Raw genomic sequence first — 23217 nt, 5'->3', positions numbered from 1 at the left:
TTGCCTCTACTGGCACTTGAGGCATTTCTTGGCAGAACAGTTCTAAGCATTGTTTCCAAAAACAGTTGAGACAGTGTCCTCAGGTGATTTTGACTTGTGCCTAAAAGTTGCCCTCCATACTACCAGTATGTCTTCCAGTTTTCCAGCTTACAAGGAACATTGTCTGCCTCACAACAACCAGGGGTCCATGGCGTTTTCTAAGAGGTGAGGTCCCCGAGGGTGAAGCCCATGCACAGAGCAGGAGTGGTTACAGGATGAGGGAAGACCGCTGCTTTCTGGGGTTCACACCCGAGCTGGTCAACCTCGGAGCTCTTGATCTTTGTTGCAACCCTTACTTATTAGCTAACTAAACTCCTCCTTAGACCCCTTGTTGCCACCACCCACTGTAACACCAAAAAAGGGGGGTGGTCACTGGTTAGGAATTTACTTCGGACTCTAGGTTTGGGTTTTACTTTGGTCCTTGGATCTGCCTGATAAAACACATAAAACATCAGGGCTGCATGGGAACCACCTGCTCTTCCCACTATGAGATGATGATGTTTCAGAAAAATGCTAAACATTTATCCTGAGAAGCTACAGGAAGACTTTACATCCAAAAACTATTTAAACCTCTTTGTCTAGCTCTTGAACTGTCTGTTCTGGAAGTGCCCGCCTTCCTTTAGCAGTGTTTTGGGGGTTTTTTTAACAATGGTTTTGAATCAATATTTTGGCCCTTTGGTGAACAATGAGTATCCCCGCTAGGATGGTTTCCCAAGTGGGGATAGGTGTCTTTATCTTTCATTTGTAGGAGCTAGAGGTAATGGATGGAGCCATATCGTATAGCAAATATCCTTGGCCATCAGTTATTCCGTGTGTCCCTGGATTGGCCCTTTGAGGCATCCACACATTTGACACCCCTGAAAGTCTGAGGCTGTCTTGCCCTGGGGCTCTCAGGGAAGAGCCCCTATGGCTGCTGCCTGGGCTTCCTCTGTGTACCCTGCTCTCTGCCCTTCCCTTCTCAGCGAGGACCCAGACTGTTCCCACAGAGATGCCAACCAGCTCCCCTTCCCCAGCTGCAGAGCCAGGCAGTCACTAACTAAACTAAATCCCGGTTCTGCCACTAACAGATGTGAGGCTTGCGGCAAGTGTCTTTAAGTTCTGTGAGCCCCAATTTCTTGACCTCTGAAATGGGGATGATGCTGTAAGAGAGCCATGAGATGCTGGGAAAGACTCGGTGCAGGAAAGCACCAGGCACATACGTGCTGGGTGTGGGGCAGGTCCTCGGAAATGGAAACGTTAGTGTCTGTGGCCTAACTCAGTTCCTTCTCCTTTACTTCCCTGCTTGCCCTCACTGTGGGAGAGCCGTTTTTGTGCCACTTGCCATTGGAAGTCCAAATCAGCAAGGACTCTATTTGCTATTTAACCATGTGGCATATTTATAGTGATGTTTTCTTTGTACTGTGTTTTTTCTTCTTAAAATTTGAAATTTTTCTTTTGGGTTAAGGAAGAAATAGTCTGTGCTTTTTTTCTGGGATTTCTGTCTTTCCTTTTTGTGCAAGGAAAAGCAGATCCTCTATTTGCATGTCACTGGATAATTCGCAGATAAGACTTTAGCACTTCGTTTTTATTCTTTGCCAGGATTCAAAAATGTTTTTCTAATGCCCCGTGTCCCATGGATTACAGATATGACAAGCAATTTTACCAGAGGCAATTCGATGGCCGTTAGCATAGTACAAGGAAATTATGTTGATTAACGTCCAAGGAACTTTGTTCTCTGTGTTTGCTTTGTAGCCTTACCTCTTTGCGGCAGAGTTAGAGACATAAATGAACATTTTAAAAAGGAGAGCAGCCCTTTCTCCTGGGAAGGAGAACGGAAGAGTCCCTGTAAGAAAAGGTTACATGATTGAGTGGAAAATCAAAATCTGACAAAGAAGCAATAATTTAGGATTATAAAGCAAGCCTGCCATCAAACATAATTATGTGACATCTTCTAGAGACATGGAAAATGGAAGACATTTTCAAAAACGAGTGGGAGTATTATGTTGAAAAACATTATTGAGTAATAGCTTCAGGGGCCTAGTAAATACCATCTCTTAGGCATCTTACTGTGTACTTTTTTCATCGTGAATTGGTACTCTCAATATTTTCCCCCTTATTAGATGGTGAAACTACTTTCTTTCCTCTGATAATGAGGCAGTGTTACCAAGTAAATAAAAGTCAACATGCTCCTGGCTATTTGATCATGTTTTTAAACCACATACAAATGACCTTTGCTCTACTCAGTACATATTTTCCTGATAAACTATGGGTCCTGATAAGTTGTAAGATGCCTCTCATTTCAAATGCAATGAGGGAGCTACCTTCTTAAAAGAATCACATTGTAAATATATTTAAAGGCAGAGATTTCTGGGCATTTGCTTGTCATGTGACTCACCGGTCCTCCCCTACAGTTTCTGCCTCATCAGGTGGCAGCATGGATATCGGCCTACCTAAAGCCAGTTTCCCCTTGGACTTGGCTGTGGGCACAGGACCCTCCTCTGAGACGTCACTGTGCCTCTTTGCTTCTCCCCCGACATTACTCACACGGGGTAACTTTCGTGCTTTCTCTCCTCCTCACAGATTTTGGGATGACGAGAGACATCTATGAGACCGACTATTACCGGAAGGGAGGGAAGGGGCTGCTGCCTGTGCGCTGGATGTCCCCCGAGTCCCTCAAGGATGGAGTCTTCACCACGCACTCTGACGTCTGGTACGAGAGACCCTTCCTGTAACGCCAGCCCCCGGCCCCCACGAGTCCTTTCCTTTCCTCCTGTTTTCTGTTCATTGTTACCCATTTCCAGCTTTGACTAAGTGTGATGGGAGCCACCCCCTCATCACTGACGTGTTCCTGTTGTCGGTGGGCACTTGTGGGATCTAAAGAATTTGTGGGACCAACATTTCTTTCAATGCTTAGCTGCTCACCGAGTGGTTGGGAGGCCTGGAGACACACCACCAGGGGCTAGGGTATGGGGACAAGCCAGAAAATTTTACCTCTTTCTGCTTCTCCCCCGCCTGCCTTCTCTCATTTTCTTTCGCAATAAATAGATGCGACGTGTGTGTGTGCATGCGTGTGCGTATGTGTGTGTTTGGGGAGGGGGTTGCTTCACCTAATTAAACCTTCAGATTGCAGACACTGCTTATTTTAGACCCAAAGCTTATGAGTCTTGATGTGTTTTCCTATTGGTTCCATCTGCTGTCTGTCCTCTTCCAGTGGGCACCTATCGTGTTGACCCAGGGATGGTGTGGAAAGCAAAATGTCTCCCTTAGTCATGGACGTATCTTGGGGTAGAAGGTGCAATCAGCTGCGGATGCAGAGGCCTTTTGATAGTATTGTTTATTGCGGCTCCTCAGCAACATTGTGGAGAGGTAGGCAGGTTCTGAAATACGATTGAGGTTCTTGGCAGGCGAAGGCCCTGGCGCGTCTACCTTCTAGAACGTCAGCTAGTTTCTTGGCTGTCCTCTCAGGAGATCCCGTTGCTGGTGTGTTACAGAAATGGTAGTTGTTTACTCCAGCTGTAGGGATGACGACATAGAGGAGCTATTTAAGTAGTGACCGACATCACTTTTTTTTTTTTAACCTCGTGAACCTTGGGATCAAGGGCCTTGGATCCTATTTTGAAGACAGGTGCGAATTGGAAATAGCATTTGAATATGACCCAGCAAAGCATGATTTCTTCTTGAGCTCGAGTGTGAGATCTGTTTTGCAATCAGCCTATTCAAGACGGTTCCCTCTTCACAGTCAAATCAAAGTGTTCAACACCATTTTTAGATATAGAGATGATGGGGAGAGGACAGGCCTGGGCCCACACCCACATCTGTTTATTCGAGGATCCATGCTTCCAACAACTTTGAGGTCAGCTTACAGTGCAGTAAAATAGAAAACCACGAGAGCCAGGGAAAACAGAGGCAGGGCAGGAAGATAAAACTAGAGTTGTTAATATCTCATAGGCTAAGTTTACCAAATTCTGGTTGGCAGCAATTGCACCAAGCAGCAGTAAAGGGTGTTCATTGCTATTTTTCTCCCATTTGATGACATAGACATTATGAACCAGTAAGAAAAAATATATATAAACAAGAGTAGGGATTTCATATTCATTCCATTCCGTGCTCAGGCTTTGACAGTGCTTTAGTTTTTTTTTTTTTTTTTTTAACATAGCCTTTGAGGATAACACTGGTAAGGTGGGTAGGCTAGGACGATGGAGAATATGGAAGGCTTCTTAGCTCCCCAGGATCTAAAGTGCTCCCTCTTGAAAGAATGAACATCATTTTTGAGTGTATTCAGTGGTACAAAACAGTCATCCCTAAATAGTTAAAGTCTAGAAAGAAATACAAAGAATTGTATTTGACTTTGCAGAAGATACCCTAGAATTTTAGGATCAGAAGGTATTCTGAGGTTGGGACCAGTCCCCAAACCCCATTTACAGCGTCTTCGACAGCTGGTTTTTGAGCTTCTACTCACATATTTCCAGGGACTGCTAATTCCTCTCTCATAAAGACAGGCAGCCCTAATCCTTAAGACATCCTTCGGTTTTGCAGGTCTTTCTCATGCTATGCTTAAGTTGGCCTCTTGCTGATACCCCGTTGGCCCTTCTCTGTAGCACGGTTGCACACCCTGCTCTGTTTTTGATAAGACAGGCCTTAGAGTCACAAGGAAGTGGTCTCTTTTCTCTCTAGGTGGAACATCTTTAGGTTTTCCTGCTATCCTTGGAGACATTATTCCCAGGCCCTTGGGCACTGTCCTTGTTCCTCCTCTATAGCTCTCTTGTAGCACTGTGTCCCTGCAAATGGTTCCTTTGGGTTAGAAGACACAGGTGTGCCCTCCAGGCATGGAGGGAACCAGGCACAGGACTGGGGAGGGGGAAATCCATGGCTTGAAGGTGTATTTCCTTCCTGGGCAACTGAATCACCCTACAACAGTCTTCATTTCTTGACTTACTGAGAAGCTTTCCAAATGGCCACAAATACCCAAGGCTGGTTGCTCCCTCCTAGAGTTATTTGGATCTTCAGTGGCGAATTCACATCAGCTGGTAATGTGGATATCTCTGTAGGTTTCGATTTGCTGGTGGGTGGGACATTGACAGATCCCGTCCTGGTATGAGGAGGTGTAATTATTGAATGCTGACTTTAACCAGCACTGGAATTGAAGTGAGTCTCACACCAAGTTGTCCCTTACTTGAGAAAACAGCCCCAATGCTCTTAATTAGAAAAGACTTCACACAAAGGCATTTATCTAATGTTTAAAGATTAAATCCATAAAATTCAAAGCTTGGTTTTGTATGAGGCATTAAATGCCAGTGCCACATTGTAAATGACCTGCTCTGAAAAACATGCAGGTGTTGCATATTTCTCAGTGTCTCTGGCTGTGTGGCCTTGGTCAAACCGTTGGGTATCTGTGGACTTTAGATACTCCATCTGTGAGGTAAGGTCTGTTTGGGGATGTCTCCAGAACCTCAGTAGATTTTTTTTTTTTGCGGTACGCGGGCCTCTCACTGTTGTGGCCTCTCCCGTTGCGGAGCCCAGGCTCCGGACGCGCAGGCTCAGCGGCCATGGCTCACGGGCCCAGCCACTCCGCAGCACGTGGGATCTTCCCAGACCAGGGCACGAACCCGTGTCCCCTGCTTCGGCAGGCGGGCTCTCAACCACTGCGCCACCAGGGAAGCCCCTCAGTAGATGTTTAAATGGCCCCTGTGACAACTGGTGGTGACAGGGAGGCACGTTGGTGTTGGGTAGAGGTGCTTTAACCTCCATACCTTGGGGCAGAAAAATGGTTGAACTCAGCTAGTCATGTCCTGTGAAGGACGCCCGGATGCCAGCACTAAGTGGCCCTCACAGACAGGTGACACTGACATCAAACCAGAGTCACTCCAGGGAAAGCCTTTGTGGAGAGCCGGCTCTGTCACCTTCTGTGTTCTTTCATGTGTGTGATCATGAGGACCTGGCATGGCCCAGGCACAGTGCTCAGCATGTACAAGAACCAGGGTGCCTAGAGACATGGTCCTTGTCCCTGAGGGATGAAGTCTTGTAGAGAACAGGAAGCGACCCTGACAGGCTGGGATCACAGACCCCTTCTCCAAAGAGCGGGAGTCGTGGGGCACCCTGAAGTATGGACTGTCACCTTCTGAACAGTGAGGAAGTGGGCTCTTGGCGGTGGGAACACTGGGGGAAACCACGGTGGTGGGAAGCGCTTAGTGCATGTGGAGGATGGTGGGACTTCCTCAAGGGAGTTAGGCCGAAGAGAGCTCAAGTGAGGCCTTGGCTGTTGTGTTAGGGGGTTGGGACTAATTCTGCAGGCTCTGTGAGGAGAGGCTTCTGAGCCGGAGAGTGACCTAGAGCCACGGGCCTCTCACTGTTGTGGCCTCTCCCGTTGCAGAGCACAGGCTCCAGATGCACAGGCTCAGCTGCCATGGCTCACGGGCCCAACCGCTCCACGGCATGTGGGATCCTCCCGGATCGGGGCACGAACCCGTGTCCCCTGCATCGGCAGGCGGACTCTCAACCACTGTGCCACCAGGGAAGCCCCGAGAGCCGTGTTTTAAGAAGTTCATGTTAGCTGGAGTGTGAAGCTCTGCTGAGTAAGATGTTGGTGCCAAAAAGGAGGCGTCCTGCAGGCCAGGCAAGGGGGACCATCTGCACTGAGGATGTGCTTGGGGGACGAAAGGAGGGGAGCAGACCTTTGGGCAGGTCTGAGCCTGCACGGGCAAGCTGTGGGGGTTATCTGAGGAGGTGTGGGAAGGATGACCTCAGGGTGCTATTGAATATCGTTCCCTGTGCTATACTGTAGGAGTCTGTTGTTGGCATGTTGACTCTTCTAAGCTGAAGGAGTCGAGAAGTGGAATTTGCAGGAAGGACTCTCTGACCTTCCCCTGAAGCAGGCTTATGACCCTTATATGCCCTGGAGGGAAGAAGCATCCTGATTTCCTAAGCCACCAAGAGGAATCTGAACTAACAAGTCTTGCTGGGTTTCCCCAGCTCACTGTACCCTTTGCTCGTATCCTTCTGTCCGGTCACCTTTTTCCATGACTTTGTGCTCTTCATCAAAACTAATATAAAAAATGCTTAGGTTTTACTACGTTGTTGGGTCTTCATTTCCTTATGAAGGCTCCTGTGTCGTGTAAAACTTATAGTAAAAAAACCTGTACCCTTTCTCTTGTTAATCTGTCTTTTGATACAGAGCCCCAGCCGAGAACTGAGCAGGCCAGAAGAAAAGGATTTTTTTCCCCCTCCTCTACAAAGGAAAGTGGCATTCTCTAAGAAAGTTAATATTTTTTTTCCTCGACTGCCCCAAACCCGTTGGGAGACACTTTTTAATTTCTGAAGAGTTTATTTGATTCACTTAGGAGAGAAGCTAAACGCACGAGCTTCTGACTTTATAGTAGAGTTGTGGTTCTCATTTAAGTGATGTTACACTAGCAGTCGTTCTCCACTGGGTTGATGGCGTCTCCTAGGAGACATCTGGCAATATCAGGGTGGCGAGACAGAGCTGAGACGCATGAAGGTCAAGGGTCCACAGGAACCCAGCACCCAGCGGTAGGTGCTGAGAGGTCAGCATGGGCGCCGTCCGGTGGGCACTGGCCGCCTGACAGCAGCTGGCACAGCCGAGGAACGTGTGGGGCAGGAGGGGGACGTGGGGCTGGGAGAAACCGCATTTTCAGGTTATTTCTCAGGCCAGGCCTGCCGTCAGTTGGGTACTGCATTTCAGAGGTGGAGTTGGGGAGCCATGGCTTCTGAGGCAGAGACCTAGGTGACCGGGCCAATTCAGTCTGCGGAGATCCCCCAGCCCAGGGGGAGCCCGCTGCCCTCGGCTGGGCCTGCGAACACCAAATTTGGGCCTCCGGGCTTTCAGCTTTCCTAGGTCTCTCGTGCAATACCAAGACTATTTCTTGGTCACTGAGTTTCAAAAGGATCTTGGGTGGGTCGGTCCTCTGAGGGCTAAGATTCTAAATATTTATGTCTGACATCTGCTCTCAGCATCAATTTGTACAAAACTCTTTTGTTCGTGGAAAGGAGCTGAAGCATCGAGTAAAACATTCTGATACAAAGTCCGCGGCCCTCCTGGCTCGGCTTGGCCAGGATCCGCAGAGCTCTGGGCGGGAAGCGCCGCCCCAGAATTTTCAGTGCGGCTTTGCCCACACCCCTGGCCTGCGGAAGGTCCAGGAAGCCCCTCGGGTTGGCCAAGCGGCAGGCTTTAATCTGCGGAAATGAACCGAATGGAAAGGCAAATAGACCGTGGAGAATTTGTGAAAGACGCTGATGCATGCTGGGAAGTCACCTTTATTTTGCAGATTACAGCACTGCCTTTTTTAACATCCTCAGTCTGAAATTTCTGTGTATGTGTATACCTATTTTAGTTTGTTTTCCACTAGTAGGATCTTCTAACCTACAGGCAGAAGCGCGTGCGAGGCAGAATCGCTCCCTGCTCCCCTTGCTGACTTGGTTCCTCGGCCACCCCCTTCCCCCACTCTCGGCTAAACTCTGGGCCTAAGGATTCTTCCTAGTGTGCGAGCCCCACCCCAGCCAGTGCCGCCCTTCTCTGTCCCCCACCTGTGAGGCTGAGCCCCTCATCTCCCCAGGCCCTCCTGGACCTGTAAGATCCCCACTGAGCTTTTTGACACCCCAAGGCCCAGGCCCCCACCCCAGACCAGTGAAATCAGTCGGGGGCCCAGGCATCCGTAGGCGTTAAAAACTCAACCAGGGGTTCCTGTGTAGAGAACCACTTAGGTAGAAGTTTCCAAAACGGGGAGCTTGTTGAACAGCTTGCTTGTCCCAGGCTGCATTTAGTCCCAGGGATTTGCACTAAATCACTGTCCCAGCCGGGCCTGGGGACCAGCATTTGATTATTGGTGGTATAAAAGCACATCAGGGAGACACTGCCCTGCAGGGTCCTGGCTGGGCTGGGCCCTGAACTCAGCTTGCCTGGGGCTCCCATTGGAGATCACGTGCTCGCTGGCTGTTCAAGGGCCCTGAACACTCCCTCCCCTCAGCTGGCAGAGCTGTGCCACCAGGGCTGCATCGACTCTACGACACATGAGGATGGATGTTTCACACTTAGCCCAGGGCCTGGCTCGCTGCCCGACATGCGCTCAGTCGCCCAAAGGGAGAGGGCTGTGTGGCTCTGTCCACCCCTTTCCGAGCACCTCACGTTTCTTTTCTCCCTATAGGTCCTTCGGGGTCGTCCTCTGGGAGATCGCCACGCTGGCCGAGCAGCCATACCAGGGCCTGTCCAATGAGCAAGTCCTTCGCTTCGTCATGGAGGGCGGCCTTCTGGACAAGCCGGACAACTGTCCTGACATGCTGTATGTATATGCTGGGTCCCTCTGGCCCCGGTGGGTGCTTGGATGACCAGAGCAGTTAAGAAGAGGGTTTATCCTATGGAAAGAACCTGTCCCTTTGGGCAAGTGCCTTAATCCTGCCCCATCTTCCTTAATCCTGGGGTTCGGATTTGCAGTTTGCATTGTGGTTTCTCAGGCCAAACGTCTTTGTGAAATACTTGACCAAAGCAATCCCTGCTGGTCTGCTCCAGGCAGAGTTTTTTTTTTTTTAAATGCAGCAACATGACACTGATTACTCTTAAGCCACAGTCCCAGGCTGCTCCCCAGCCATCAGCAGGGCTCCTCCAGGCCTGTGGGGGTGACCTCAGACCTCCTTTTGCAGGCGGTTCCAGGATGCTGCCACCACTTGCGGTCCCCCCATGTTTCTTTCCTGTTAAGTGTTTACAAAAGTCATAAAAGGCCTGTGAGTGGCAGGCTCTCAGCAGCCTCCTTCAGCGGCTGTGCCGACCTAGAGGCGGTCATGGGGCCTCCCGGCAGGCACAGCCCTGGCATGTAGCTTTCTGTTCCTGAGATCTGTCAGATAACGGGAAACAGTCCGTGACGCCTCGTGGGCCTCCCCGCTCAGTGTTCTTAGGAGAAGCCCCTCTGTCAGTGGAGGTCAGAGCTGCTGAAGGTGTGAGGGTGTGCAGGTGTGAGGATGTGCAGGTGTGCTGTGGTTGGGTCGTCAGGTGCAGACAGGTACAGATGGGGAGCAGTGGACTTGCTTTCGACATGCACATTAAGGCAGGGCTCAAGATTCTTCTGGATCCCAATAGGTAGAAGGTAGGCTACCACTAATACTTCAAGACCAATGCAGGAATTTTCCAGAAGTGCTTTTCAGGACAGATTTGGCCTCACATTGGAAAGGGCCCCAGAGGAGCTGTTGGGCTGTCTCCGTGTCTGTGTGGAAGGCTCTACCCAGATCTGCCACCTACCCGCGCACCAGCCTTGAGTGAGCACTGACTTGGGCAGGGCCCCGTCGTGGTGGGCTGATTTACAGATGTGAGTCAGATGCCATGTCGAGTGGGTACCAGGGAAATCGGCCCCAACAGCCAGGAAAGCTCTGTTCATTTGGTCTCCCAAGGTTTCCATGGATCAGGAAATGGGAGTGCTGGTTCCTCTGCTCAGTCTGACGAGGTTGAGATCAAGATGTCAGCCCGAGCTGCGAACATCTGAGGCTCAGGAGCCTCCCTCTCCCAGGCCCCTTCAGGTTGTTGGCAGGAGTCAGCCCCTTGTGGCTGTAGCAGGGTCTTGCTAGCTCTCAGCTCCCAGTCCTTGCCACACTTCCCCTCCATTGACCTTCTCACAACAAAGCAGCTTTCTTCTTCAGGGCCAGCAAGAGAATCTCTCTGCTGCTTTTTGACTTTTTGACTTTTTTTTTTTTTACCTGATTAAGTCACATCCACCCAGGATAATCTCCCTTCTGATTAACTTAGAGTCAATTATTAGAAACCTAAATGGAGGAGTGAAATCTCATCACATTCACAAGTCCCTCCCACTCAGGTGAGGGGATCATACAGGGCGTTTACACCAGGGGTGGGAATCTTGGGGACTGTCTTAGAATCTGACTGCCTTAGCCTGGGAAGCAGAAACCATTGTCCTGTCAATAAACCAAGGTTTTCGGGGTTTTTTTAAAGCACTTTTAGTGTAGCTTCCAAGACTGAATCCCTAAGCTCCAGATAGAGGGCGAGGGTGGGGAGTGGGGGTGGAACTTGTGCTCCTGACTCTGACTGCACTGCTGCTTCAGGGGTACATTAGCTGGGTTTCCTGCTCTTTAACTGCTGCCTCTGAGCATTTGCTCAGCCAAAGCCTGTTCTATCCCAGGGACAGCTTGCATGGAATTAGGAAAGAGGCCAGAGAATGCTGCAGGAAAGGGAATATCTTTGCCTCAGAGTGTGTGTGTATGTGTGAGTGTGAGAGAGAGAGAGAGTGTGTGTATGTGTGTGTGTGTGAGAGAGTGTGTGTGAGTGTATGAGTGAGTGTGTGTGAGAGTGTGTGAGTGTCTGTGTGAGTGTCTGTGTGAGAGAGAGTGTGTGTGTGTGTTGGGGGGGTACCCACTGATCATCTGGCATGGGCCGGGACTAGGAAACCTGCATGTGTCCTGGACGTGGGGCACAGGATACACCCACACATGACAGGAAGCTCCACTCCTCAGAGGGCTGTGCATAAGGGCGCAGTGGGCGTCCTGGATCCCTCACCAACAGACTCCCTAGTACAGCCTCTTCAGACTTCAGGACCCAAAGATGGAAGAGGTGCACATGGCCACTTAGTGCATTTTCTTGTCCCTGGCGGAAACTCTCCCTCTCTCCACCTGTGTTAGCTTTTTTTATTGCAGTATAACATTACCCGAAACCTAACAGTTTAAGACAACAATAAGCATTTATTATCTCACAGAGTTTCTGGAGGTCAGGGATCCAGGAGCAGCTTAGCTGGCTGGCTCTGGCCGGGGGTCTCCTGAGGTCACAGTCTGGCTGGCAGCCGGGGCTGCAGTCATCTGAAGGCTTGACCAGGGCTGGGATCCACTTCCAAGATGCAGAACTCATGCCACCAGTTGCCACGTGAGGCCTTAGTCCCTCTGTGATGCTGCTTGAGTGTCGTCGTGCCATGCAGCTGGCTTCTTCTAGAGCAGGGCTCAGAAAACCTTTTCTCCAAAAGGATAGATAGTAAATATTTTCAGCTCTGTGGGCCCCTACGATCTCAACTGCAGCTACTCAACTCTGCTGTTGTACAAGAGCAGCCAGAGACATCACAGGAACAAGTGTGGCCATGCTCCAAGAAAACTTTATTTCTGGATACTGAAATTTGAATTTCACATAGCTTTCATTTTGTCACAAAATATTATTCTTCTTTGATTTTTTTTCAACCATTTACAAATATAAAAGCCATCCTTAGCTCATAGGCCTTACAAAATTAGACAGCTGGCCAGATTTGGCCCACGGGCCTAGAGCTTGCCTCCCCTACCCCAGAGCAATTGCTCCCACAGCAGAGCAGAAGCCACAGTGTTCTTCGTGGCCTCGAAGTCACGCTCCACGGTGTCCACAACCTCATATGGGCTACACGGGCAGCCTTATTTGATGTGAAAGGAGATTATGTGAGGCGTGGACACCAGGAAGTGAGGACCACTGGGGTGTCAGAGGCCAGCCACCACACCCTACTGATGACTGCCCCCCTCACGGGTGACTGTCCTCCACTTTGAACAGTGCAGCCACTGTATTCATGTCAGCCCATTAGAAGAACAACCTTCCTTCTGAGCAAAAATATAAGTAACAGAGTTTGAGGAGTAATGCCCACTGAATTGGCCTGAGCGTGTCCAGTGCCAGAAGAGAGTCTAACACTAGAAGTGGTGGTGTTTTAGCAGGTGTAGAAACAGTCCAAGAAAGCAGGTGTGAGCTTTGTTCGTGTGGTTTGGGGGTGGTGGGAGGAGAGGTACTGTTTTTGAGCTTTCTCTTTGACTTGAATAAACATTGTCTCTGAGAAATTTGTGGGACTCTTGAACTTGATCTGCACCCAGGTGACTGGAGTTTTAATATTAATTTAATATGCCTGGGAAACAACCCCCCTGCCATGGCAAAGGCAGCATACTTCCTGTTCCCAGCATAGAGTGACAAGGAAATTTACATGGAGAGGTTACTCTGGCATATTAAGTGTATAATTCAGGAGGCATTTCTGCCTCGCCATCTAGAACCCCCTTAGCAAATTTTTTCCCTTCTAAGAAAAGAACAAAGTGAAAGGAGGCAAGTCAGTTTCATAAGGAGTGTCTGTATTGTCCTTGTGAATTTATTGGTGAGCTTAGGTAAGGAAGATGTGTTCTGGGAGAGGGGTTCTTTTATTACAAAAACTGAAAGAATGGACTGTTGTTTCTCTCAGAGGAGAGGAGAGTCACTGAGCCCTCGGGAGTTGCCTGAAAGCCATGCTGGGCCTCCATATGGGAGAGAGGTCGTGTGCTTCAGTTCCAGAGGTGTGAATGGCACCCATAGGGTAACAGGGGGCGGGTATGCAGTGGCTGCTGGTGGACCTCAGCTCAGCATCATTGCTCAGCGATGCCCGGGAGCAGATGAAACTGGCTCTTCCCAAGTAGCCAACAGCCCTGATCCCCTCAATGGAACAGGGTGCACAGCTTTAGAGGAAAGGTACCATGGTCCAGGCTGCGGAGTGTCTAGGCCCATGGGTCTCAACCCTGAGATTCAGTGTGAATCGATCAGCAAGTGGCATGAGACAGATTCGGCTTGTGGTTCAATGGTGGATCCGTATTTTAAATTGACAACAAAGCTTGTCCTTAACCTCCTCTTGCACACAGGTCTCCATACTCACACCACCAATGTCCTTGAGCCCCTCTGAGTGAGTGCTGACTGCTCCAGCCCAGAGCTGGGACTGTGGGGAGTGGTCCGCACCCTCAGCAAGTCCGGTGACTGGAAGGACTGGACTCTGATGCTGGGACCCGGGCTGGAGCAGAGGTGTGCGCTGAGCGTGGACCGTGTTCTCTGCGGGTGGGACTTTGACAGTGTGACGCATCAAGAGCCTCTGCCAGGGAGGCCTTCAGTGTGCAGCGTTCAGAAAGGAATTTGAACTTTTTAGCCCAGAGAGTCATCAACTCACGGATGAGTCTGAAACAAACTCAGTAGACTTTGGTTGTTTTGCAGTTTTCAAACATGGTTTTCCCTGTTGCTGATTAAAGCCCCCACATTGTCGGGAATCCTGGGCCTGTTTTGTGGGAATCCAGTGCTTGAGTGTGATCCAAACAGTCAGGAATGGCACTCATGCCCAGTTAGCCTGCAGTGGGCTTTTCCCTGGTGCATGGGCCCTACCTTAGATCTCTGCCCCAAAACAGAGTAGCGTGGGGTGAGCGGTCAGGCAGGCCCCTGTCCCACTGCCCCTCCTGGCTGAGAAGTGGTCATAAGACAGTCCTGGCTGTTCAGGGCTGCCAGGAGGGGAGGAACGGGCACAAATGAGCCCTGCAGGTCCTCTCTGGAACATGGGCTCTTTGTCACCTGGACTGAGGCTGTGCCAGCACTTAGGTGCTGGGCCACCCTAGGCCGCTTGGCCCGTGCTTGCAGCCTCTGCCTGCACACAGCAGGGCCAGGGATGGGGAGGGGACAGTGAGCAGGATGAGACCATCACCTGGCCTCCGGGGTCACACCAGGACAGCAGCTCCGTCTGGTCCTGCCCCTGCCCCAGGTGAAGGCTGCGTGCATGCACGCCTCCAATGCAGGCATTCAGTAAAGGACGACTCCAGCTCCCCAGAGCTGACCAGTTGTAAAAAAACGTGCTTTTTTAAAGAGGAGTTTTATCAGCTCATAAATCCTTCTAAAGTCTACTGGAAAGTTTTCTTGTGGAGATAGTGTAAACAAGGTCTTGAATCCCACAGAGTAAAAAGACTTCCTTTTATGGGCAGCAGTGGAAGGGCCGTGACTCTGGAATGGTTTAAAAGTGGTGTCACGTGGTTGGTTTGTGCTGATGTCACTCACATGCCTCCCCTGCTGGTGGCACCTTCTCAGCCCCAGGCCAAGGGGCACGGAGCCAGGGCACATCACGTGTCCTTGGCCCTGGCTGTGCTTCTATTCAGGGATAAGTCAGTCGGCCAGAGAGGAAATTGCAGCCGAGCCGTGGAGAGGGATTTCATGTATTTATGGCCCTTTTTCTTTTGGTCGGGGGGGGCGGATATGGAAGGAGGCTTGTTTGCCATGTGACCCAAGGACAAGCTGCCAGTTTATCTGCAAAGCCCGCACGACACCTGTGACTGTCGGGTGGACAGCCAGGAGAGGGAGAGCCCCAGACAGGACTGTGGTTTCTCTTGTTTAGGTTGAGAGAAAATTCCTCTGAGGTCGGTGGCGTTCAAAGTGTAAAAACACGATTCACGAGAACTCCATCCCTGCTCCACCCTCACTCGTTTGGGGACCTTGGACAAATTATTTAATCTCTTGGTACTTCCACTTCCTCATCTATAAAATGGGGCTATATTATGATACACACCTTCCCAGGCTCGTGAAGAGTAAAGCCATTTACACCCGTAACACTACCGAGAGCATTAATTAACTACCGTGTGGTTAGTGCTGTGACCTAGTGTAGGTGATTCAGTTGGGAGGGGAAAGAACTAGTCAGTCTTCATGTTCTGTCTAATTCTTTTTCCACTAGAGCAGGGGTGACAAGCTTTTTCTGTAAAGGCCCACACGGTAAATATTTGGCTTGTAGGCCAAACCATCTCAACTGTTCAACTCATAGTTGTGGTTTGAAAGCAGCCATAGATCATATGTAAACAAACAGTGTTTCTGTTCCAATAAAACTTGATTTACAAAAGCAGGCAGCAGGCCTCTCTCCCATTCCCACCTTCCCTCAGGGTCACATCCTCCTCCCTCTGACTTGACCTGACACCGTTTTCCCACATCTTTCGAGGTAGCTGGTGGATCGACATGGGAGTTTTCCTGTCCCCACAGGCTTTCTCTCCTTGGAACTTTCCCTGGGGCCAGACTTAGGCAGTTGCTCTGTCTGTCAAGTGTCAGCCTGACAGAGGCTGGAAGCCAGTTTGGGGTGCTTTGAGCTTCCTAGATGTGGGGAGTTCCATTGGCCATTTTTATTGAAAACTATCTCATTAGCCAGAAGTTTTAAAACAAAACATAGAATGGAATTTTCTAGCGAGAACAGAAGTGGAAGGGAAGGCACTTTGGTCTTTTTGAGAAAGAACTGCTGGCCGGTCCCTTCTCGGAACTTTCTCCACACTCTGGCTAGCATGGACCTTTGTTCAGCCACCTCCTTTGTGCGCCAGCGGGTCTACTTGGCTGGACCACTCTGCATTCCAGGTTAATAAGAAGCACCCCTCCTCCTGCGGCCATTCTGAATCTTGTCAGAGCCTGGGCCTTTCCTGGCTGTCCCGGCAGCACCCTGCTTTTCCGGTGCAGCCTCCTGTTCTGGGAGCTCGGGCCCGATGCCGGGTTGCTCCTTGTGGCCACGTGACTCTGAGGGCTTCCCAGGGGCTGCAGCCCAGGTGCCCTCTCTGCCTGCCCCAGGCCTGTGCAGGGACTCTGCCACCAGGCTCTCCTTGCTGGCTTGTTGGCATCTGGCTCAGGGCCCCACTGGGCCTCTCATTGGGTTCAGGGCAGCCGGGCTCCCAGGCCGGCTCTACCGCCCCAGGGCATGCAGTGAGCAGCGTGAGCCCTGGCGCCAGACATGGGTCGTGCACCCCTTCTGTCTTGCAGCCATGCTGCCTGGCACTGCCTGTCCTCAGTTCTCTGCCCGTGGTCCCCTGCCACCAGGAGGAAGCGTAGAAATAGCATGGGTGGAACTGAAGGAGAGATCACCGTGGGGAAAGCTGTGATCACTGCTCAGCCTTATTAGTGAGAAACCAGAGGTTTCTTGCATTCTAATTCTGGAAATAATGTTTAATCAGTGGCTGCAAGAGATGCTTCAAATAGAAAGCTGGTTTGTTTTTTATGTCAATAATACCTGTAATAGCAGACTTGTGTGGAACCTGTATTTGTCCTTCTCAGGAAGTGAAAGTTTGGGTTTTGTATCGTGGAGGGTCCTGGGTCCTGGGTCTGGATGGAGTGACTGCACTGGTGGACGTTAAGTCAGGAGAAGCTGAAGGCAACTTGCGCCATCAAGATAGAAAGCCAGAGGCCCAGACAGGCAGCAGAACTGCTCGGGCACACTTGCTATACACGTGTAGGTGGGGAAGCCACAGCAAGTAGCCACAGGGCTGTTCGGCCACGGCCCCCTTCCAGGCTGGGCCCACCTCTGTCTGTCTTCCCCTCAGGTTTGAACTGATGCGCATGTGCTGGCAGTACAACCCCAAGATGAGGCCTTCCTTCCTGGAGATCATCAGCAGCATCAAGGACGAGATGGAGCCCGGCTTCCGGGAGGTCTCCTTCTACTACAGCGAGGAGAACAAGCCGCCTGAGCCAGAGGAGCTGGACCTAGAGCCGGAGAACATGGAGAGTGTCCCCTTGGACCCCTCGGCCTCCTCGTCCTCCCTGCCGCTGCCCGACAGACACTCAGGACACAAGGCCGAGAACGGTCCGGGCCCTGGCGTGCTGGTCCTTCGAGCCAGCTTCGACGAGAGACAGCCTTACGCGCACATGAACGGGGGCCGCAAGAAGGAGCGGGCCTTGCCTCTGCCCCAGTCCTCGACCTGCTGATCCTGGATCCCGATCCGTGCAAACAGTAACGTGCGCACACGGCGGCGGGTGGGGGGGAGAGTTTTAACAATCTATTCACAGCCTCCTGTACCTCAGTGGATCTTCAGAACTGCCATTGCTGCCCACGGGAGACGGCTTCTCTGCAGTAAACACATTTGGGATGTTCCTTTTTTCAATATGCAAGCAGCTTTTTATTTCCCTACCCAAACCCTTAACTGACATGGGCCTTTAAGAACCTTAATGACAACACTTAATAGCAACAGAACACTTGAGAATCAAGTCTCCTCTCTCTCCCTGTCTCTCTCTCCCTCTCTCTCACCTTTCTCTTTCTTTCTGCTTCATGATGGAAACACATTTGCTGCAAGCCCAGCCGGGACGCCCTTTGTATTGGATTGAGGCAACGTCTGTCCCTCCACGGCCCCCTTGAACACACCTGCCCGTCACCATAGGTCTTTATAAAACACGTTGAGACAGGATTTTTTAACCGTACCTTTAACATTTTTAGGGACATACGAAATTTACAAAGGGCCATCGTTCATCCAAGGTTGTTACCATGTTAACGCTGCCAAATTCTGCCAAAACCCCGAACTTTCTCCCTCACCGTCCCCGCACTGTTCTTTTGTTTCCAGAGGCCTGAGCGAGCATGGTAGCTAGTCACTCGTTAAGAGCCACGCTGGTGATGCCCTCCATCCAATCGTCCCCTGGTGTTCTTTTCAAGTCTCACATTCACACAGGTCTGATTGCTTTTGACGAGGTTATTGTTTGGGGGAACTGGACAGAATGAGACTTCCTCTCAGTGAAGATGGCTTCCCCGCTCCCCCTTCTGTACCCACACCTTCTAGCCCCCAGGAATTCTGGAGGAAACAGGCCCTGTCGGGAGCCTGGAAGACAGGCTTTGAGTAAAGGTCGTCCACGTGCCAGTCTCCTGTCCCCGCCCCAGCTCCCCACCTGGCCCCCAGGAACACAGATGGGAAGGGGTATCCAGGGACTCAGCCCAACTGTTTATGCAAGTTTGCAAGGAAAGAAATTCAAATACCACAACAACAGTACGAAGAAAAGCAGTAAATGGATTCAAGCATTCTAAGCTTTGTTGACATTTTCTCTGTTATAGGACTTCTTCATGGGTCTTACAGTTCTATGTTAGACCATGAAACATTTGCATACACATCGTCTTTAATGTCACTTTTATAACTTTTTTACGGTTCAGATATTCATCTATACGTCTGTACAGAAAAAAAAAAAAGCTGCTATTTTTTTTGTTCTTTATCTTTGTGGATTTAATCTATGAAAACCTTCAGGTCTACCCTCTTCCCTCTCTGCTCACTCCAAGAAACTTCTTATGCTTTGTACTAGAGTGCGTGACTTTCTTCCTCTTTTCCCAGTAATTGATACTTATATAACATAATTTGCCATGAACTGTTTGATGCCTTTTTATAAATACATACCCCTCCCCGCTCCCCCTGCCCCGTTAGTTCTATTCTGCCCCATAGGCTCTGTGGGCACGAGGCTGGTGAGGGGAGCAGCTGGAGAGAAGGCGGGCGCCTGCCCTGGACCCTCTCTCCCCAGCCTGCTCTCACAGAGCATTTGAGTCTGTTACAGTGCAAGACATGATACAAACTCAGGTCAGAAAAAAAGGTTAAATATTTCGCACATCCTTGTTCAGTGTTTATATTCATCACTGTTGAAAAGTCTCACCTTCTCTTTCCCTTGCCTTTGTTTTGGTTGTGACACACATATATCTATTTTTTTAATTCTTGGGTACAACAGCAGTTTTAACTGCAGACACTAGGCATTTGGATTACTATTTTGCTTTTAATGGATATTTAACCCTTCCATCCCACGGAAAACAGCTGCTGAGTCCAGGGGTGCAGCCGAGCGCGCTCCAGTGGGCCCGTCTGCGGCTTCCCGCCACCACCCTCCAGACCGACCTCCCTGTCCTTAGAACTAGGGACTCCCCAGGGAACCCCTGGCACCGGCGGGGAGTAGGGCGCAGGGGCAGTATCCTCGGGGTGCCAGCCAGCCCGCTGCCAGCGCGGGACAGCGCAGGCGCCGCGGGGCCGAAGCCCGGTGCTCCCCTCCAGGGGACAGGAGCCCTGGCGCAAGCGCGCTGTTCCTCGGCCAGGAAGCCGTGTCCTCGGGGCCCGGGGGTCTTGTTTTGTTTAGTTTTTAGCACTTCTCACCAGAGTGATGACAGCACAAGAGTTGCTTCTGGGATGGAAACGTTTTAAATTATGAGTAAGAACAAAGCTACAACATAATGATTGCTAGTTGTGACTGGAGATTAAACACAAAAAAGAAAGTTTGTAGTGCTTTTTTGCTTGTCAGTAGTTTCAGTCCCACTATTTTCTCTAGTCTCTGTCCCATAGTTTTTCCCTTAAAAAAAAATGAAAAAAAGAAAAAATTAATTAAGAAGGTATTATATGTAGTTTTCTTTTAATTTATTTTGTGATACCAGTTTCAATCACTGTAGAGAAGCCCCCTTATGAATTTAAATACTGAGAAAAGGGTTGTGTGTGTGTGTGTGTGTGTGTGTGTGTGTGTGTGTAAGACGGGACAGTTTTTGGGTCTTTGTTGGTTTTTTTTCCCAAACATTTATCTACCTCACTCTTATTTTTTATATGTGTATATATAAAAAGAATACATCTCACATTTCTCAGCACCTGACAATATGCCGTTGATACTGGTAACCTCATCCACACCACAGGCCGTACACACCAGGTGATGCAGGGAGAGGCCAGGCTGTATTCCGGGGTCAAAGCAACACTAGCTCACCTCTCCACTCATTTCGAACAGCTCGCCTTTTTCTGCGACGTCTCATTTTGCGTCGCTTCTGTTGTTCCCCTGACTCGGTATCCCAAGAGGCGGAGAGGGGCCCGGCCCGGTTGTCTTGGAAACCAGCTACTTGGTGCAGATTGGGTGGTGGACAGGGAACAGCAGTGGTTTCCAGGTCTTGAGGACAGGCAGTGCTGGGGCCGGGGTCAGGTGGTGTCTCCTTAGGGCCCCCGTTGTCCCTGTGGCCGCGGGGTGGGTGCTGGGCTTCCGGCTAGGCCGGCTCAGCCCCTCGTGCAGCCGCTTGGGCGCCAAAAGCCCGCTCCGGGTTCCTGACCTGACGGCCAGTCTCACGTGGAATGTATGGAGAAGAGCCCCCTTCTCCCTCTCCGGGCAGTTCTCTCAACCTCACCCTCACCTCCTCCCCAGGGGCAAACAAAGACGTACCAAACCTTCGGGCTGGAAGGGGCCAGCGGTGGGCGCCGTGCCCCCGCTGGGGCTGTGCCTCATCCCCTCATCCCGCAGTTCACGGGGTGGACGGCGCACCCCCTCCAGCAGCTGCTTTCACAGGCACTAGCGTTTTTTCTGGGAAACGCAGTCAGTGGGCGTCTCCCAAAGTGTGGCGGCTCCTTTACGGTCCCAGGACTGCAGTTACACTCAGGAGCTCTTCCCTCCTGCTAGAACACCCCTCCCCTTTCCCAAGTCCCCTGGGATCTTAAGGTCATTGAGAAATAATGTTTGATCAGGGTTTCCCGCTTCCACACTGTAGGTGACCCCTTGGAATAGTGGCCTCTCCTCTCTTTTGCACATACCCACCGGTTTCCACAACTGGATTTCTACAGATCATTCAGCTGGTTATAAGGGTTTTGTTTAAACTGTCCGAGTTGTTGGTGTCACTTTTTGTTTTATGTAAGTGGTTTTCCTTTTTTAAGTAGAAAGAAAACACTAACAGTATAGTGCCCATCATAACAAATGCTTCAGAAACACTTCAATAAAAGAAAATTTTGCTTGTGTGATGGTGCAGTCATTTTACTGGACCAAACCACCCACCTTAACTATACCAAGGCATCATCTATCCACAGTTCTAGCCTAATTTTATGCTGATTTTCCCACCTCTTCTTGGTTTCCTCCTTTGTATGCTCCAAAGAACTTAAGCTGAGTTGTGGCATTCTCCATGCAGCCTCCTGACAGCAGCTCACACTGCTTGAAGTGACGTGAACCACTGAGGCACATCATTGAACTGATGTGAGCATTAAAACATGATCACACACAGCCCTTCCCTGAGGCAGCAGGAGCTGGTGTATTCTGGAGACGCTGTTGAACTTCAGCTGGGTGAGACCCAGACCACCCCAGGACTCCCTTAGAGGATGTCCTGACTTTTGACACAGTTGGAATGTGCTTCCCCCTTGGAAGATAGAAGACCGTGTTCGTGGCCGACACTGGCCTTTCCTTCCAGCCTGTTTCTTATGACTTGGAACAACATTTCAATGATAGAAAAAATGGTTATTGTGGAACTAAATGGCAAAATGCTTGGCATGAATGGTGTGTTTCAGTTGGGATAACAGAGCCAAGTATGACGCCAAACTCTAGGCCAGTTTGTTCCACCAAAACCTCTTTCTCAGCAGCCCACCTCTGCTGGCAGGTGGCTGCATGGGATGCAGGCCGCTGTTATGGCAAGGTCACACTTAGATCAGTGAGAAGGCTAGGATGCTTCGTCCAAGGTCCTCAGCTGTCACTGTTGGGTCCTCCAGCCAGACAGTGTCAAAGGCAACTCCTTTTCAAAACACAGGCGCCCTCCAGTTGACAGTAAAGCTCCGTGGTATGCCTTGGCCCATTCCAGCAGTCCCAGTAATGCATCTAAGGTTTGGGGTTTGTTCTTTTGTTAATGGTACTTCTGTGTTTGTTGGCTGTCTTTTCATTTCCTGGGCTAAGCAGCATTGGGAGATATGGACCAGAGATCCACTCTTTAAGCACCAGTGATGAAAATCAAACTTTCTTACTCCACTCTGACATAGTTGGTGGTACCAATGAGAACTTCAAGAGAGGATGTTGTTTAGATTGAACCTCTGTTGCCAGAGATGCTGAAGATACAGACCTTGGAGAGGCCAGAGGGTTTCGTTTTTGGCCTCCAGCTTAGATGACTAGTTGGTCATTTAGAGAAAAAGCAGATGAACACTCCTTGATGGTGGAATGATAAGGCAGCAGGAAACCATTCTAACAGGGATCGTGAATGACGTGGAGAGAGGAAGCACGAGCAGAAGGTACAGGGCTTGGAAGAAGTGTGGGCTGTGCTTGGAACTTGATGGTTTCTGAAGGTATCAGACCACATCAAGGCTCAACAGTCATCCATGGGCATTTGGTTTCAACAGACAAACCTAACATCCTACTTTGGAAACTGTTAACTGCGGAGTTCAGTCAAATTGTTCCAAGAACGCAAACTGCATCTCACCCGTCAGGTGTCAGTTCTGGGGCATGACTTTAGGGTTTTGTTTTATTTTGTTTCTGCAAGAACATAATGATCACTCATCTGTATGTCCATGTTTGTGTGTGTCCACATCTTTCTGGTAAACATCGTTGTAATTAGTCACTCATTAGCGTTTTCAATAGGGCTCTTAAGTCCAGTAGATTACGGGTAGTCAGTTGACGAAGATCTGGTTTACAAGAACTAATTAAATGTTTCATTGCATTTTTGTAAGAACATAGAATAATTTTATAAAATGTTTGTAGTTTATAATTGCTGAGAATAATTTAAAGACACTTTTTTTCTCTGTGTGTGCAAATGTGTGTTTGTGATCCATTTTTTTAGGACACCTGTTTACTAGCTAGCTTTACAATATGCCAAAAAAGGATTTTTCCCTGACCCAAGCCGTAGTTCACCCTCTTTCCCCCCATGTTTTGTGCCCTAGTTTATAACAAAGGAATGATGATGATTTAAGAAGTAGTTCTGTATCTTCAGTATCTTGGTCTTCCAGAACCCTCTGGTTGGGCAGGGG

At 49.9% G+C, this 23217-nt stretch overlaps 1 protein-coding gene across 2 annotated transcripts in view; it reads left to right on the top strand.

The window, feature by feature from the left end:
* IGF1R (insulin like growth factor 1 receptor) overlaps positions 1-19105 on the top strand; it is a 321068-nt gene extending 301963 nt beyond the window's left edge. For both annotated transcript variants that reach the window (XM_060096894.1, XM_060096895.1), the window contains exons 19-21: positions 2599-2728; positions 9177-9311; positions 17074-19105. In XM_060096894.1, coding sequence (XP_059952877.1) covers positions 2599-2728; positions 9177-9311; positions 17074-17455 — 647 coding nt within the window. In that variant the 3' untranslated portion in view covers positions 17456-19105. The remainder of the gene's footprint in view (positions 1-2598; positions 2729-9176; positions 9312-17073) is intronic.
* Positions 19106-23217: the final 4112 nt, after the last annotated feature.

Source organism: Mesoplodon densirostris, chromosome 4 (assembly GCF_025265405.1).
Source record: "Mesoplodon densirostris isolate mMesDen1 chromosome 4, mMesDen1 primary haplotype, whole genome shotgun sequence".
Classification (NCBI taxonomy): Eukaryota; Metazoa; Chordata; class Mammalia; order Artiodactyla; family Ziphiidae; genus Mesoplodon; species Mesoplodon densirostris.
This window is presented reverse-complemented; position numbering and strand designations above follow the sequence as displayed.